This window comes from Rutilus rutilus, assembly GCF_951802725.1.
Source record: "Rutilus rutilus genome assembly, chromosome: 22".
Taxonomy (NCBI): Eukaryota; Metazoa; Chordata; class Actinopteri; order Cypriniformes; family Leuciscidae; genus Rutilus; species Rutilus rutilus.
The window spans coordinates 18,638,437-18,657,041 of record NC_140227.1 but is presented as its reverse complement, the minus strand read 5'-3'; the positions used below and the strand labels follow the sequence as shown (position 1 = coordinate 18,657,041).

The 18,605-nt window shown below is 38.8% G+C and overlaps 1 protein-coding gene across 1 annotated transcript in view; it reads left to right on the top strand.

The window, feature by feature from the left end:
- Window positions 1-18,605, top strand: part of rassf5 (Ras association domain family member 5) — a 42,600-nt gene that overhangs the window by 18,928 nt on the left and 5,067 nt on the right. Inside the window, exon 3 of the mRNA XM_084396003.1 lies at window positions 18,591-18,605. This exon is cut by the window's right edge and continues 96 nt beyond it. Within this exon, the coding sequence (XP_084252129.1) occupies window positions 18,591-18,605 (15 nt within the window). The remainder of the gene's footprint in view (window positions 1-18,590) is intronic.

Below are 18,605 nucleotides of genomic sequence, written 5' to 3'. Positions count from 1 at the left end.
TGCCATTCAAACCCCCCAGATGGACGTACCGTTCAGCAGGCATTAGACATGCACAGGAAATGCAGATAGCCCATAAAAACAGCCTCACAACTTAATTACAGTCAAAACAGCAGCTAGACACCCCTCACAGACTTCAGGGATTATACAGCCAGAAGCATTTATTTGAACAAGGCTCCTTCACAGCCACACCAGCGCCAGGGAACCGGGGGGGAGGACCATTGACCTTATGTAGATGAATCACAGAGATATGAGGGAGTCTGTGTTTGTGTGTCTGTATGTGTGAATCTCAAGGGCATTTGCAGCACAACTCTTGGGCTTGGCAAGCACTTTTGTTGTTACGTTGCCATTTTCTGCACATTTATAATTTAAAGTACACATCTTTGAGTTTAATTTTCCTCTGGATGTAGATTATTATATACAGCATTAGTTATGGAAGGAGATATTATTATTCAGTGGGGTGAATCATCTCCACTCTTAATCAAAAAACTCTAGAATATTCTACACACACTTTGACATATTTCACACTTCCCCTGTTATCCTTATTGCACAAACCTTTAACTGCTTTTTCTCTTGCCTCTGTCTGTCTTATTTTCTTTGTTTCATGAGAATACAAAATGTTCTTCATGCACATTACCCTAATATCCTTCATACTGTTATCATGCAGGCACAGTGCACTGGCCCTCATGTCCCCTGTGGCCTTAAAATATTAGCGCTAACTCACAGTTAGCCTTGGAATATCTTTCCGTTTTTGTAGCCTCACTGCCTCTCAGTAACATTAAGTGCTCCATCCTGAGGTCTTGTTCAGTTTTAGCATAATAATATAGCGGATTTGATCTGAAAGCCCCTAAAGGTCTCTTTTTGGCGAGCCTCTGTGCAGCATCAGGCACAAACAAGAATACATTTGCAAGTTCAGAGATGCTCATTTTTATTTTCTTGGCATTTATTGGCTGTGAAAGTGCGGTAGACCGTGTGCTGATGGTTTGTTTCCCCAGCTGCTGGAGGTATCATCGGCTTTGACTCTTGTATAGTAGTGCAGATAGGCTGTTGTCATCTCTCATACACTTCCTTTTCCTGTCCTCTGGTGTGTACACACGCACACACACAGCAAACACACTCTTTATGTGTCGCATGCACTGCGGCCCCCTCAAACCACCATAGCAGCTGGGGATATCAAGTTCAGTTCAGTAGAAAAAGTATGTCTATCTATTTGCATGTGCCATTTTCAGATTTTTTTTTATTTTTTTTATCTGGTCTGTCACCTCACCGTAGCATTTCCTGTGGAGTAACTAGCATGACAGCTGCAATGTGTATGTTTGTGTAGTTTCCAGTGTCCTCAAAAACTAAATGTCATGATGTGGAATGTTATACTTGATTCTTTCTGAGCTTCAGCTTGATTTTGATTCCTGAATACCAGAGATTCAGGGATGTGTGTGTGGGCTGATTTCATAATTTGTGTAGAGAGCTGTAGTGAAGTGCACTTAAACATCGATCTGTGTGGGATTTCTCAGTGCATTTTTGTACTTGAAGGATTCCAAAAACAGAATCTATGTAATAATGTCTTCCGGCTCTGTGGTACTACAAGACAACCTGAAGAACACAGGAAGTGAGAGGCTGTTCCTAAAGATGAGCGGTTTGAAGTCCACATGAAACAGCATCCGGGTTGATTTCACTTCAGTAATGTGACGTGTTTTAGAGTGAAACAGAGTTAACAAATTAAAATGCACATTGTTGTCATGTTAAAGGGATGGTTAACCTTAAAATAAATTTTTTTCATACTTTCTTGTGGAGGTACTTATTTTGAATAAGTAATTACTTCACAACCGCAAAAAAAGTACGCTCTATAGGCTATAGTATGAATGTGTGCAGTAGGAATGTAATCTGGACGTACTGCATTCGCCATGTTGTCTTTATCATGTGACCTACCAGCGTCAGTTGCGTCACGTCATCGCCATTCACAAATTCTCTCCCATGGCCTCATGGGATAGTAAAGTGTCCATCATATGCGCACTTCAGAATCTGACTGGAAGAAGTAGGTCATCCATGTACACTTTTATAAGTACTGTGAATTCGGACATACTTTTGTCACTGTTTTTCGCCTGCTATATAGTGGGGAAGTATGCGATTTCGGATGCAGCCCTTGTCATAATTTACTCACCCTGGTGTTGTTTGAATGCCGTATGCCCACACGGTCCATGATCAATACTCGGGAGAGGGCTCCCTCTGGTGGTTGGCTGAATGGGAGTCAGCCTCAGTTGTTACAAAAGGTCAGAATAAACTGGTATTACACTTTAATTTTCTATCCCCCTCACTTCTGAAATGATGGCTAAGCCCCTGGTCTGATGACAGTTGACAGATGTGAACGTGAAATCTTCTCATTATGACGAACACAACAGATATATTCACTTCAGACAAGAAGGTACATGGATTGTATTAGTGAACTGCGGCACTAATAGTCTCACGAACGCGCATGTTGCGTAGAAGACCAATGGCCAAGGTCAAGATTTTCGTTAAATAATACATTAAATTAGTTTTTTGTTTTTTTGCCAAGCTCTATCATATACCGCTAGAACACTATGGGATAATATGGCACGTGTCGCATGAAAAAATTCTATGATACTTTTGCGTCTTTTTGAAAAGCTTGATGATGGTCGCTATTCACGCCATTATGGACGAGCGTGAGCGCAATTATTATAATTTTTTTTACTTTTGTGGTCCAAAAAAAAGAAAAGAATGGCATGCGGCATTAGAACAACACCAAGATGAGTAAATGATGACTTAATTTTAATTGTAGCGTGAACTATCCCTTTAACTAGGGCTGGGCACATTTTAAAACTGAATAAGTGTTCAGTTCATAAGTGAGAATTTAATTTGAATTGACCACATCTATCTATCTATCTATCTGTACCAACAAGTTTTTTTTTTTTTTTAAACATCACAACCCTGATATTACCACATTGGTGATGTTTATAATAAACACAGGAAGTGATGTGCTAGATATAACCACTACATTTACTCATCTCCAATGCAGTTACTCCAGCTTCAGTCCTTTCATCCTCTATGCTCAGAGATCTGTTGGTCTGAAACGATAGATTCATTAAGTTCTGAAAACAATAAAGAATGATGACGGGTTAAAAATGTACCATTGTTGCAAACAGATCCAAGGCTGTTTCTCCACTACAGTTTGCTCATCACCAAGTTTGGAAAACAGAGACCATCATCTGCATTATTTAACCAAGTACGAGAGGGAGGGAGAGAGGTGTTATAGCAGGATCAGAAACATATCATATGTAGCGTCCTAACGGCACTTAACACCACTGTGAAACAAGAGATGAGTCCAGTGTCATGATCTGTCCAAGCCTCCAGTTACTCCTCACAGAATGTGTCGCCAGCACAATACCAGAGCGATTGCAGAAAAGAGAGATTAGGACCAAAAAATGTAGGGAGAATACAAAGACTTCTGCTTCCCTGTAGAGAAAAATGCCTGTTTTACGGATTGTTTGAGATACATTATCATTGTCAGGCACATTGATTATCCACAATGCGTCCAGCTCTCTATACACACTTGAACGGCCCTCTTCACTCGATTCTTCATACAGCAGTGAGACAACTTTAGAGCCTGTATTTGACAAGATTAAATGACGATTTCCACTCGCATTTCTAGCAGGAGGTACCACACTCCATTCCGGACCCCTCACGGTTTCAGTGTGCCACTTTTAGTCTGGGTGATTTTACTTTGATTTTGCACACCCCATCCATCCATCCACAGTATTGATTATGTTTTTCTGGGCAAGTGCATAAACCCCCTTGCAGTCTTTTTTGAGAGAAACGATTGAGTTCTAGTAAGAATTAATTGGGGTGTATTGACAGTAGCCAAAAGAGGACCTTTCTTCTTCCCAGGGGGTTTAGATATCGAATGTGTTCAGCCCCTCTGTCTTTCCTTGTGATCCAGCTCATTGATTATGATAATGTGACCCAAGGCCACCACTTCAGGTAATTTGTCATAAGCTGCTATGTGATGATGTTTTTATGTCCATAGAGTTTATGGATATGGTCTCAATATGTAGTGCAGGATATGAGAAGCATCTGCTGCAGTGAAAGAAGATGGCAGAAATATGGTCCCATATAGTTTTCAATGAGAATCTAATAAAGCTGACAAGGGGAAACCAAAGTAGCTTTCAACCTCCCCTCATTTATAGTGGCAACACTTTCTTCTTGTCTTTTATCTCCCTTTGTAAGGAATCGTCTCCCTGCTGGAGAAACCGAGCTAAAGAAAGTAGCAGTGAAAAAGAGGTGATGAATGATCTCATTTAATGCTGACATATTGCCAGTGTTTTACCATAGCAACATTGTGTGGAATGGCATTGCATTTAGTCACATAATATTTCGATGCATTTCTTTCACAAGAGAAGATATTTTGAATAACATTGGAGTCCAAACAGCATTCGACCGCATTGACATTATTTTTATGGACAAAACAACAATCGAAACATTTTTCACAATATCTGTTTTTGTGTTCCACAGAAGAAAGAAAGTCTTAAAAGTTTGGACTGTTGAATTAAGGAAGACCCTGTATAATTAGTCTGGTTTTGGGCTCACCTGACTCAGATCAGACACCTTTCTTACATAAGATGCATTCAAAGTATAAATGTAGTTGGCCATGTTTTAAAAGAGATTCATTTAAAGACCCAACTTTTCCAAGAGGGTTTTACCATGTAGAATGTTGCTGCTAAAAAAATACAGTTAAATTAGTCAACCTAGTTGGTTGTGTGACATCTAGTTTACCATTCCATTGATTAGTTGACCATTGTGACATATCCCTAGCTGGTGAGCTGATGTATATGACAGTGATTTCATATCCTTCTTATTTTGTACTCACATTTAACATATTCTGGTGCTCCAGCTGGACTTTGTGTCTAATGCCCTCAAGGTCAGGGTCAAAGGTTAAGACCAAAATCCCTGATGGGTGCAAGGAGAGATCAGATGCAGCTGTAATTGTGACCCCTATTGGAACATGTGGACATTTAATGTTGTGACACTCTTCTAAGGATCTGTTGGTCTGGAGCCTACAGTGTTTGTGGTTTCAGCTTTAATTTGTGTCCATTCTTTTTGCTGCAGATGCAGTTTTATTCTTTTCCTGTCCGTTAGGAAAACATCTATTAATATTTGTTTAAAAGAAGAGGCTCTGTTCTTTCTTTGTTTACATGTTCATACAACAAAATATTCTGAGGGCCATGAAAGATTTTTTTGCCAACTCAAAAATAATACTCTGCCGGGGAAATAGTTAAAGGTTCTCTGTAAAAAGCATTACTCTCTTAGTGTAATTCTGTTAGTGGTAGATGGTTCATGCAGTAGAAAGGCAGTGGTACATTAAAATGTGATGAATTATTTATAGAGTGTGCAACAGTAATGATGATCAGTTAAGGACTTCTACCTGTGACTTTTAGAGGCTTTCTGGAACACTTACATTTAATTCATGTAAAAGTCCCTTTTATTCAAAGCGTCTAATGAGGAACATGACAAGTGATTTATCATTAGAACGAATTTTGTATATGCCATACTAGTACAGAAATGAAAGATAGACGCTAAAGCAGAAATTCAATTCAGGAATAAAGAGACTTGATTCTGACTTGCATTTAGCTATTTTTCAAATATATTTAATGTTTATGTATTTATTCATAAATCCCAAATATTTATTACTTATTTGGAATACTTGATTCTGATTGGTCATCCTGCTATAATGAGGGTTAAACTGTATAATTGACCGTTTAATTGGCAGCCAGTCTAGTTTCATGTTTCTCATATTACTCACTGGTCTCCCCCCAAACACCCCCCCCCACACACACACATTATCAATTAATTGAAACTCAAATAACTAAATAGATGGACATCATTTATTGATTTAAGTAGCCATGTAATAAGTGAGCTAATATACATTCAGTCACCAGTTATTGCAAAATAAACCACCCAATCACTTTTATTTTGCGCCAATGACCAGCTCATTATACGTGGTTCATTACTTTTTCATTTATATTTAGTCCTGCCTGTATTACTGTCGTTTAACAATAGTCTGGATTCATGCTGCCTGCCATCAGGAGCATTTTGCATATCAGGTACTATGTAAAATAGCCTCTAAAAGACCACATGCAGAGAGCTGTCTCTTTCTTCCTCTCCCTCCTTCTTTCGCTCTTCCGGCATATTTTTCTCTTTCTTTCCTTCTTTCTCTCTCTTTCTCTTCATTGGCAAATGTCTTGAGCCGAGCAAAGAGCAGTTGCATGCAGGAAGAGAGATAGTGGAGGAGGGAGGGGAAAAAAGGAGGGTGTTTGCGTAAGCTTGTAGGCAGATAACAGACTCCAGCCACAGATGGTAGAGCGAGTGAGAAAGAGAGAGAGAGAGAGAGAGAGCGTGCGCGTTGGTGTGAGAGAAGGAGGAAGGGAGGGAGGTGCAGTACGTCAGTTTGCAGCTCACTCAGTCACTGAGAGGCAGGTTGATTTTCTGCCGTCTTTCTAGCTGCTGCCGCAGCCTCACTGTGGACCGGAGACTTCTGCATCCACCTCAACCGGCTGAAGGAATATTCAACACAATGTCCGTGCAACATTCTTACACCTTTAGTGCTCAAGAGCCTGTTTACAGCAAGACTGTGTGACTGTATGTGAGTTAGTGGATGCCAATACAAGCAATTTGTGTGCAGTGACATGCTTTCCTCCACCCTGGGCTAATTTTCTCATCTCAACTGCTTGTCGTGGGTTTAAAGCTCCAAGCTGCCAGCTGAAAAGAGCAGGAGAAGCTACTTCTGTACCACTGCCTGTTTGTGACCTGTGGAAACAGGAACTGGACAACAGATACCGGCCGCAACGTTTTGCTGTGCGTCAGCCTGCAAGTTTCAGCTCTTGTTTCCGGTGACACGTGGAGATCTGGCCCTTCACCTGAACCTGTGGTCCCCCGCTCCCAGCCCATCCTCCCCTTCCCAACCCTGGAGCCTGGAATGGTGCGTTCGCCCCCCCGGAGACCCATGTAGGGAGTCCCCCAAACTGGATCCATCCCCGCAAATGACCGGCAGCAATAGCATGAGCAGTGGGTACTGCAGCCTGGACGAGGAGAGCGATGACTTCACCTTCTTCACCGCCAAGACCTCCTTCTTCAGGCAGTCACAGGCAAAACAAGTACCCAAGGTAGTGTATGAACACGAGGCTAATGGTATTGTGAAGACTGAGTGAGCGTATTTGAACTTAATACAAAAAATTTGAAACGTGTACACGGAAGTGAATGCATTCTTCTTGATGTTTCACGCTTGATGAACTTTTGAATTGTAATGAAGGTGTTTCGGATGCATTCAAAAGCAGGTTTATGACCTGATATGTTTTGAGTGACATCATACCCTGTCTGTTTTGGGTTTTCTTGCATTTTGTTCAGCACTGTTGAGAGTCTTAAGACAGGCTGTAGAATAAGATTTTCCTATGGAAACAATGTCGGTAGAAACCTTCGCTGTTTAGAACGACTGCAAACTCTCCTGATTCAAATGAACAGCCTCATAAGAGAAAGAAGCTTATCCATTGCTATTCCTTTCAATTAATATGATATTTATAGCAGCCATTTTGACACTCTAACTAAAGTCATCATTTAGACACTGTGTTTACCAATCTTGAAATGAGCAGATAAAATGAAGGCTACAATTTCTGGTAGAGCATTGCACTAACAACGTCAAGGCCGTGAGTTTGATTCCCAGGGAATGCATGGACGGATAAAAAAATGTTATACCTCAAATGCCCTGTACAGTAAATTGCTTTGGATTAAAGTGTCTGTGAGGGTGACTATCGAAGGGGGGGGGGTTAGTAGGTGGAGATTGAACTGTTGTGTTGAGTTTACTAGGACTTACAATGATAAAAAGAGCTTAAATATGTTCTTATGGAAGATTAAGAAGTGTACAACCATTTTAAGTGTCCGTTCCACTCTAATTTAATAAGTATTTCACAATAGAGCTGAAGACCTGAATGTACTTAGGTTATTTAAGTTTTATTTTCTGTAAGGTTCGTGTATTTGCATTAATTCCATCCACCGAAACCATTAATGCAAATTGCCTCTACTTTTAAGTCATTAGCTGCATATCTTGACCTTCATTATAAACTCTTTCAAGCATGGCAGTGTACATAGAGTGCAATCTCACACCCTCATAGCTCTCTAACGCTGTGAGGGGAAGGAAATGGCTGCTGATTGTGCCAGAAAGGCCTATCCTTCCCTGAATCAGAGAATGTGTTATTTTACAAGACCCCATAGCTTTTACTCTGACTTCCTGTTACTCTAGACCTCCCGATAGATTGAAGTGCAGTTGTTTAGTGACTGAAAAGTCAATCAGGATGTAAATTGGGTCTTGTGAGTAAAGGGGCAGTCACACTATTAATTTCGTCCCATTGACTCCCATTCATACACCTGCGAATACGGGAGAGCGGAAACGCATTTCGCTGCGTTCCAAAGTTCAAGTTCGGTGAACTCTAACCTGTGAATTCGTAGCATGTGAAGCCATGTAACCAATAGAAGATCGATAAGTCACGGCGTGACCTCGTAGCTGAATAAAAACTATTATATTTATAAGAGTCCGAAGAGATTTTGCATGCTCAAAAGTCTACTGTGACTGCGGCTTTAGCTAGCAAATGCAACTGTGTTGTGAACGGCACAGAAGTGGAAATAATATTTCATGGCCTAAAACACTTCAAACTTCACTCCCATACCTGAGCTGACCAGCCTTACATCACTTTCTGCAGTATCAGGTTTGGAAAGAGCTCCTCAGTATGTGAATTATTCATCCTGTTCTCTTCTCTGTCTGGACACAATGTGAGCTGTCAGTTGAGGCCATTCAATAGGCACAGTTTACATTGTTTGGTTTTTATGTGTTCTGTTGCCTCAGTCTGTTGCCATATTGCAAACGCTATTGTTTAAAGGTTTTGGGTTGGTAAGACCCAACGTTTTAACGTTTTTTTTAATTAAGTCTCTTATGCTTAAGGCTACTTTTATTTGAAAAAGTACAGTAAAAACAGTAATATTGATAAAATAACTGTTTTCTTTTTTATGTAATTTATTCATGTGATGGCAAAGCTGAATTTTCAGCAGAAAATCTAAAGGTGAAGATTTATCAAAAATCATAACAATATGTTGATTTGCTGCTCATGAAACATTTGCAATTTATTTTCAAAGTTGACGTTGCATAACTGCTCTGAGACGTATTGAGGATCCAAATGCAGTCGTTTATTAGTATAATCCAGAATCATAAATCCATATAACAAGCACAGGATCAAACACACAGGCAAACAATCCAAATACGCAGGAAAGGGGCAGGAAACACAGGTAGACAGGGTTATAAATGTATTTATAAATTATTAATCTCTTTGCTTTCACTTTAGATCAATTTAATGCGTTTTTAAACCAAACTTTTGTAAGTTGTGTTGTGAATGTTGGTCACAGTGCAGGTGTGCTGATGTCCCTACCAGGTTTCTTAAACTGCCATGTTTTTTTGGTCAGCCTCTTTCTGGAAAATTGTTTGTGCTCCAGACCAGCACCAAACCAATGTAAACCAACCCAGCCAAACATAAAGTTCATGCTGGTCTAACCTAGTGTTTCCAGCAGGGATGGTATGGTAGATTGTTTGTGTATTGTGTTGCTAGGTGCAGGGCGTTACTTGTAATTTCAGCTACTGGGTGACAGACGTTGGATTTATATCCCAGACTGAGATAAGATCTCTATTGGTTATTATTTTAGATTATAAGACCATTTGTACATTGTTTTTCTTTTACTGAACAAAAATAAGTGCAGTTTGAATAGGCAGTTATAAGCACACAGAAGGTGAAGTTAGCTTGTCCTAATTCTTCTTAGCATCTCTTAGAAGAACCCCAGGGATGGATAAATGGGAGATTAGCTTACGTTCTTACTTTAGTCTGCACATTCTTCTTGTGAGTTATAGGATTAATATTGCTTTATGGATCAATAATACATTTCCTGTTTACCTCGCCTGGTTAAATGTAGTAGACTGAAGGCTTTTAAACCAAGAGCACTGAGTAATAGTGCCTTGATAAATGCTGCCTATTCTGTGTTCGATAATTTATTAAAGACAGCACATCTCTGCACAAGGAAAACATCCATTATACATGTCTTTTAATCTTATTTTTTGGTAGATTTTAGACCTAAATGAGAGCTATATGAAGAGAACAAAAATATTATACCTTCCTCTTCGAGGGCAGCCAGGGAGACGTTAACATTTAAACAGGGAAAGTCATGCAAATATCTGTCCGTTTGTTCAGGGTTTTGCTGTGGTTCAAATTTGGTGGATGTTGCAGCTGTGGTTCCATTTTGGCAAATGGCTCTACTTGGTAAGCTACAGCAGAATGAGTCAAGCTCCCTTATTTCTAAAATTCTTAGCATTATGATAGCTGTTTATATGAATAGATGCATCACATAGATGCTGATTGCTCAAAAAAATCTAACTGCTATAGGGATGCAATGAGGAAATGATGCATAACAGCAAAACAAACCCAAGCACAATGCATTGATAATTAAGACCTTCATTATCAACGGAATTGATTGCATAGGACTTGTGTTTACTGGTGTTGTGGGCTCTGATGATCTACGCTGTTTATTCAGGCATGTAGATGATGGGCTTTGCATTTGTGCAGGGCTACCGAGAGGGAGGAGAGATCTCCTACTGCACACTTGACCCAGTAATGAGAGAGAGGGAGAGAATGAGTACACATATGCAACGTGTGGGAGGGAGCAGATCGCAAGGCATCATTCCTACACTGCGGCAGAAACAGCAGAAAAAGAGAGACAAGAAAGATCAATTCAAAGCATATAAATCTTTGAAAGCATGCTGGCAAATGCAGTGACACCTATTAACACTAAGGACTTAGGATGGGCATTTAGATTACCGTTGTAGTCATACAACATAAATGGATTACGCGAGATTAACGAATATGAAAGGAATATTTTAGTATATGTATATACATACACTTTAATTTTTTTTAATACACTTTTATACACACTTTTATTTTTTTTATTGTTTTTAATACAGAATATAAGGACTTTTCCTCGCTCATACTCATACACTTTTGTTTGAAAACGCATCTTTTTCTCTTCGTTTTGGCCTTCCATCCACACTGAGACGGCATTTTTGTCAGCAAAGACTGTTTTTTTAAAAAAACACTCTCCCAAGTGGATACATTTGAAAAGTTTTCGCGTTGTAATGTGAAAATTGTTTTAAAAAAGGGCATGTTTAGTCATGTGATGCATATTATATATATTTATGGTTAAACCGGCATTGGTGTGCCCTCTATTTACTTTCATAGTGTTTCTAAAGAAAAATATACCCTTGTAGAATCTTCATATTAAATTCCTGCAAAGATGACTCATGAAATTCACTTTCAAACTTACAAATTCACAAATTTACTCTCAATTGCTCTCCTGTGGCAAAACATGCTAAGATCACAGAAGCCTTAAGACAACACGCATAAACTAGGTAGTAAAAGCCAAAACGACCTGCTGTAACTGTTAAAATCATGTATGAAACCATGTGCAGGAGGAGCCTTTATCTTTCTATATATAGTCTCCTGTTTGCTTACCTGTGTCTGACTATGGCTGAGTATTCTGCAGCTGAAACAAGTGCATTAGTACATTAGCAATGCATTAGCTGTCACTGACATTGTGTAAAGAGACTTCTTTTGAACATCAGGCTTCCCTAGAACTGATGTCGGCTAACACTTGCAACTCTCACTTCCTGTATTTTGTGCTAGTACAATTCTCACGCCGATAACAAGAACGTGCAGCGCCCAAACATTGGTTTGAGGCCATTCGGCAGGTGCAGACGTAGATGGCTCGCATGTTGCCTGAAACTGACACTAAGAGCATTGTATTCCCTAATCAGTCTGAGTAGCCGTGTGCTGCGCTTAAGGACACCTGCTTGACATGCAGTGATGACTTTGAGATGACACTCTGATAGCATTTACAGCCGTGCCCTTTTTGTCTCGTGCCATGTAGGCTCTGTAAGTTGATATTTGCTCAGGTCATGCCCCAAGGCACCTTTGTAACACCCTCCACTTGGGCTTTCATGACTTCTTTCCTCTGTTTGTTTAACTCTCATTTTTGATTTAAAGAACCGCCTGGAGCGTTTAACAATGAGAGTCATTCTTCAGTAGTGGAAAGCATATTGTTTAAATGTGCTTCACATGACCTTATACAGGTTAGGTAGGTTTTATCTGTTTAATTGCTCGAAGTAAGCTTAACTGTTGTTTCATAACCCGGTTTAACAAAGTAAAAACAAACAAAATATATAATACAAAATATTATGTTGGACTATGGATTATATATTTATATTATGCTGAATATTATGCTGAACATTCAGCTTTGCCATCATTGGAATAACTAAAAATTATAGATTGTAATAAATGTACTGTATTTTTGATCAAATAAATGCAACATTGGTGAACATAAGAGACTTCTTTTCAAAATCATAAAAAAAATAATTTATTCCAAACTTTTCACATTTGACACATAAAGTATATTTTGACTTGTTGCCAGACATTTTTGGTTCACCACAAGGACATTTCTAGAAAAATATGCTGTCTGCCACACAACGTTTCTCGTGCATTAACAGGATATCCGGGTCGCATTTGATGTCACCTCTGCTCACTCACTGCACAAATCTGACATCTCACAGCTTTTTTACAGCAGATGATTTACCGTCTCAAACCTGGAGGAAAACGATGCGTCTGCAGCTGAAGACGTTTATAACATACATCCTTTTTAAAAACAAGCATTTCTATTGATGCATAAAACCCTGTGTGGTTTTTCAAGCTAACTGATCAGGGTTTATTTTTTACCTTTATTGATGAGGTATGTCTCAGGGAGGCGGGTTACTCGTGCAGGTGTAGCTCAGATATGGGTCAGCTCTTTAAATGACAGCAGATACTGTGAGCTGAGTGAATCGACAGGAGAGATCCCACACATTACCCACCCACGCTTATAATGCCTTTTATTCCAATTACAACTCCCACACTCATGAGTGTTCACTGTCACATACACTCTTACACACTTTCTCCAGCAGAAACTATCAAAACACCCACAGGCTCACTTCTTTACTCTGATTTTTACTATAAAAATTATTCCTTCCCCAGTGTTCCAAGAGAAGATTAAAGCTCATTCATATACTTGCATTCAAAATGATGATGCATGATGGCCTTAGCTTGGATTGCTCTAGGATGTTGTGTAGATGTATGTGTGGTCAAACACACACACTATGTCTGAATGAGACCGTCAGGAGCAGAACGAACATTCAAACTGGTCTCCATTGTGTTTCCCCATTGTTCCAAAAGGCTACTTTCTCTGCTTTGGATGTGAGGAAGGGAGGGAGGAAGATATATTTAGCAGCTTACAGTCCTCTGGTCACAAATACAGGAATTCCTGAGAGATTTTGGTTCTGTGCACCAAGGGATTTAAGTCAGTAGGATTAGAATAAGGATGCCACAAAAATCTACTTTGTGTCTTAAATTGCCGATATTGATAGAGAAGATCAGATCTCCAAATTGGTTGATTTGGTGGATGTGATCATATTTCACCCCATATCTAAATAAAATGAAATTAGGTGTATATTTTGCATAAATAAAATATTTCATATATGAAGTAAATATATTGTGGACAACATATTTCAAATATAAAATATGCTTAAAGCTGACGTATGTAAATTTGAGACTGGACTTTCTGGTTGATTGACTAATGGTAGATTGTTGTTCCTAGAGTGTTCAGGAAAATGGTCATTATTTTTGCAATGTCGTTTGGTGCAACTAGAGGCATAGAAATGACACACTTTACATTTAATTGTCATTAAAATAATTTCACTATGCATACAAAATTAAATTTTCTATTTTTCCTTTGATTCTGAGGTTGAACTATGACACAGATATGTTTCTGCACAGTCTCACACAACTGGACATAGTCTCTGATCTAGACCAGACAATAGAGAACAGGTAAAGTGGGTGTGATGTAAATTACGTGAGCGATTGCACAGGCCATGAGATAATTCTTAAAGGGATACTCCACTTTTTTTGGAAATAGGCTCATTTTACAACTCCCCCAGAGTTAAAGGAGAACTCCGGTCAATTTTAACATTGAGCTAATTTTTTGGTACATTTGGAGTGCTGTCAGTACAGAGAACAACGACAAAAATCGGTGTTGCCTACACCGTGTTATCCTCGTTTTAAAATTTGCACCCTGTTGACTTCAATGGGGCAAGTTTTAAACCTGCTTTTAGCCTCTTAACATCCTTGATGTGTCATTACAAGTGCACAGGTCATGTGAGTGATTCCTTCTGAGTGAACGCGGGTGAATCTGACTGCAGTAGATGTGAAAGAAATATATAAAAAATTATGTTTATTCAGCCAGCGCACATACCTGTATTTACATCCTGTTTTCGGTCGAAGTCCACAGTAATCGATTGTCGAGTTCACGCGCATAGGTTTAGTACCTATGATCACGCGCGTGAATCGACTACTGTGGACTTCGACCGAAAACAGGTTGTAAATACAGGTATGTGCGCTGGCTGAATAAACATCATTTTTTATATATTTCTTTCACATCTACTGCAGTCAGATTCACCCGCATTCACTCCGAAGGAATTACTCACATGACCTGTGCACTTGTAATGACACATCAAGGATGTTAAGAGGCTAAAAGCAGGTTTAAAACTTGCCCCATTGAAGTCAACAGGGTGCAAATTTTAAAACGAGGATAACACGGTGTAGGCAACACCGATTTTTGTCGTTGTTCTCTGTACTGACAGCACTCCAAATGTACAAAAAAATTAGCTCAATGTTAAAATTGACCGGAGTTCTCCTTTAAACAGTTGAGTTTTACCGTTTTCGAATCCATTCAGCCGAACAGCCGCCCGAAGTGGCGGTACCACTTTTAGCATAGCTTAGCATAAATCATTGAATCGGACAAGACCATTAGCATCTCTCTCAAAAAAATGTGTGATTTTCTAGGTTGATATGGCTAGGAACTATACTCTCATTCCTGCGTAATAATCAAGAAACTTTGCTGCCGTACCGTGAGTCCAGCAGGCGTAATGATATGACACAGCGCCTGAAAATAGTCCCCAGCTCAGTAACTTCCAACGTGACCGGGACTAAGTTTGTCTAACCTATTAGACCTATTTTCAGGCGCTGTGTCATATCATTACGCCTGCTGGACTCATGGTACGGCAGCAAAGTTTCTTGATTATTACACGGGAATGAGAGTGTAGTTCCTAGCCATATCAACCTAGAAAATCACAACTTTACATTTTCCGTCGGTCTTAGTACATGATGTAACTACAGAAGAGTCAAGTTTTAAATAGGAAAAATATCGAAATTCTTTGGTCATTTTTTTGAGAGAGATGCTAATGGTCTTGTCTGATTCAATGATCTATGCTAAGCTATGCTAAAAGTGGTACTGCCAGACCCGGAGATCGGCTGAATGGATCCAAAAACGGTAAAACTCAACTGTTTAACTCTGGGGGAGTTGTAAAATGAGCCTATTTCCAAAAAAAAGTGGAGTATCCCTTTAAAGCTTCTCTTCACAGATCTCTGACTAGGATGTCACAGTGGCTCTCATAGCCAGACATCAAGAGATTGGTTTGTTTTCTTTGCCTTAAGTTTCTTAAAGACAGTTTTCTTTAGGAAATTGTGATCATTTCTCGTCTCATAAATCGCAAGTAAGTGTTAAAACAGATGTTTTAATTGCATCTCTGATTTAAGATTAAGTAGTAAAATGCATCAGACTTGATAAATTTGTTTTATTTCCATGAACCAGTGAAGATTGTCCATTTCAGTGAATCAATTCCAAACAAACTATATATTTCAGCACTGAGAATTGGTCACTGCAATCCTTTAGCAAAACAAACTGGACGGAAAAACATGCCTCTATTAATTTTAATTGGATTTTACTGTATTTTACATGTTGCATTATTCATCTTGATACTAATTGGCAACAATAGATGAAATATTGAGGAAAAAAATCTGATAAAATGTTTAAACATTGTAATTTACAGTATATAATTCAAAAATAAATTCATAAAATAAATATGACCAATATAAATATATATCCTACTGTGTAAATGTACATCATATTTCATGTGTCGCTTCATTTGGCGAGGTGTTTCTTTCGTGCCACCACATACCACAAGACGCAACAAGACAAGTGCAGCTGTATTGCACATTTCCTGTCTGCAGATTTCGTCTTTCATAACAAGATGTCTTGCTTCTGTCTCATTTGAGAAGATTTCTGAACTTTTCCGCCCATTAGACTGGTCCATGCCAGGCAGTGTGTGGGTCGGGCAGAAGTTAATTCATTTGCCAAATTCTTCTTCCTCTCCGCTCAGGCTTAATGTCTGTGTGTTCATGTGTGTATGAGTGGGTCTCTTTCTGCTCAATGAGACGTAGAGCTGCCATGCTGGCGCTCCAGGGATCTCCATGAATAAATGATCTTGCTTTTTTAATTCTTATTCTTTCGTCCCAGAAAAAGAAGAGAGAAACTCACTTTGCGTGTATTACGGGGGATGCAGCCAGTAGCTAAAAATACCTCTGACAGAATCTTTGTTGCTAAGGCTTGCTCAGCAACTGCACTGGATGTCACTCCCCCTAGAAAACCCCTCGATGAGGACCATTTCTTTCTGTCACTGGAAAAGGCGGAGTATTTAGCCAGGTCACGTGCTTCGTCATCATTCCTTTTGCATTATTACTGCACATTAAGGGAAATGTGTGACCAAGGGTTTTGCATATCAGTGCTTATTTTTAGAAATTTGGTAGACAAGATGCATTTATTTTTTCAAAAATACAGTAAAACAGTAATATTGTGAAATATGATTACAATTGAAAACAACTGTGTTCTATTTTAATGAGTTTTAAAATGTAATTTATTCCTGTGATGGCAAAGCTGAATTTTCAGCATCATTACTCCAGTCTTCAGTGTCACATGATCCTTCAGAGATCATTCTAATATGCTGATTTAGTTTTATTGTAACATTTCTTCTTATCAATGTAGTATATAATTTCACTCTAAAAGCCCTTACTTCCATCTCTTTTATTCTCAGTTCCATTCATGAAAAAAGAGGGGAAGAAATAGCACATTCTTTGGAATTTGACCACATAGGAACATGAAATGAAAGGTGTTTCTTCCGGTTGTTTATTGATAGATCATTATGAATCTGTAAAACACTCCTCAGAGGCCAAAATTGCCTTTGTATAGACTGTAGTCCTGTCTCGATCAACCTGGATTTGTTTAAAGAAGTCTCAAGAGACATTCAACTGTTACTGTCATCCTACACACACACACACACACAAAGAGAGAGACTGGTGTATGTAGTACCACTCAGTGCGTGACATTGCCCTCTGGAGTTTGATCAATAAAAGTTATGTTCAGACAATGTTTACACTGCTCTTCTTTTGAACTTTTTATTCATCAAAGAATCATGAAAAAAATGTACCGTGGTATCAACTGTTTTCCACATTGATAATAATAAGAAATGTTTCTTAAACACTAAAGTATTAGAATGATTTCTGAAGGATCATGTGACACTGAAAACACGCTAGTCCTGCACCATTCAGTTGCAAAGAACATATCTCAGATGATATATTTTCTGATTAACGAATGTGAAAGGAATATTTTAGAATATATATATATATATATGTGTGTGTGTGTGTGTGTTAAATTTTGTTTTTAATACAGAATATAAGGCCTTTTCCTCGATCATACTCGTACGCTTTTGTTTGAAAACGCATCTTTTTCTCTTCGTTTTGGCCTTCTACATCTGATGTATTTTCTAGAGAAACAGCATTGAAAGAGCATTTGATTGGGCAAAACCCTGCATAATGCAACATAAGTCGATATTTTTTGTCCATTTTCCTGGAAATACTGCAAATTTTCAGTATATAAACTAGAGTGCTTGCATACAGATGACAGACATGGACTAAAAGACAACCCTCATTTAACATGGTTGTTAAATGTAGTTACCTTATAGTTACACATGTATTACATTCATTAGATCCATTATATACAGTTTAACATCCTGTGGAGAATCTCCCATCCTCCAATGTTTCGCTCAATACAGATTCAGTGGAATGCTGTCATATAAGTGCCATGTATCACATAAAAGCTTCTTGTGAAGGGCAGATAACTGGTTATCTTGATCACGTAAGTGTCACTAATCTCAGCAGTAATCTTCCCTTCCTCCCTTAGAGATATGTTGCTTTCTCTACACTCAATACCAGCAGTCAGTACAAAAAAACGAAAACAAGACAAATACAGAGGTACTTCCTCAGAGGAACTCCCTGTTAGCCAAGCAAAGTTCACTTAAAATAATCAACTAGTTGAGAATACGGTACCTCTACGCCAATCCATCTGTACGTCATGGCACATGCTCATAATGTCTCTAGCTACGCGAGACAGCGTCAGCTTTTATGAAGTGTTGATGTGGTTGGCCTTTTCTACCACAGCGCATTAATACCTTACAAGGTCTCTACTGTGTTTAATATATAGATTGCCCTTTAACCTTGCTCTCACTGTTTTAATCTTGGTTTTAGAATGTCACAAAAGAG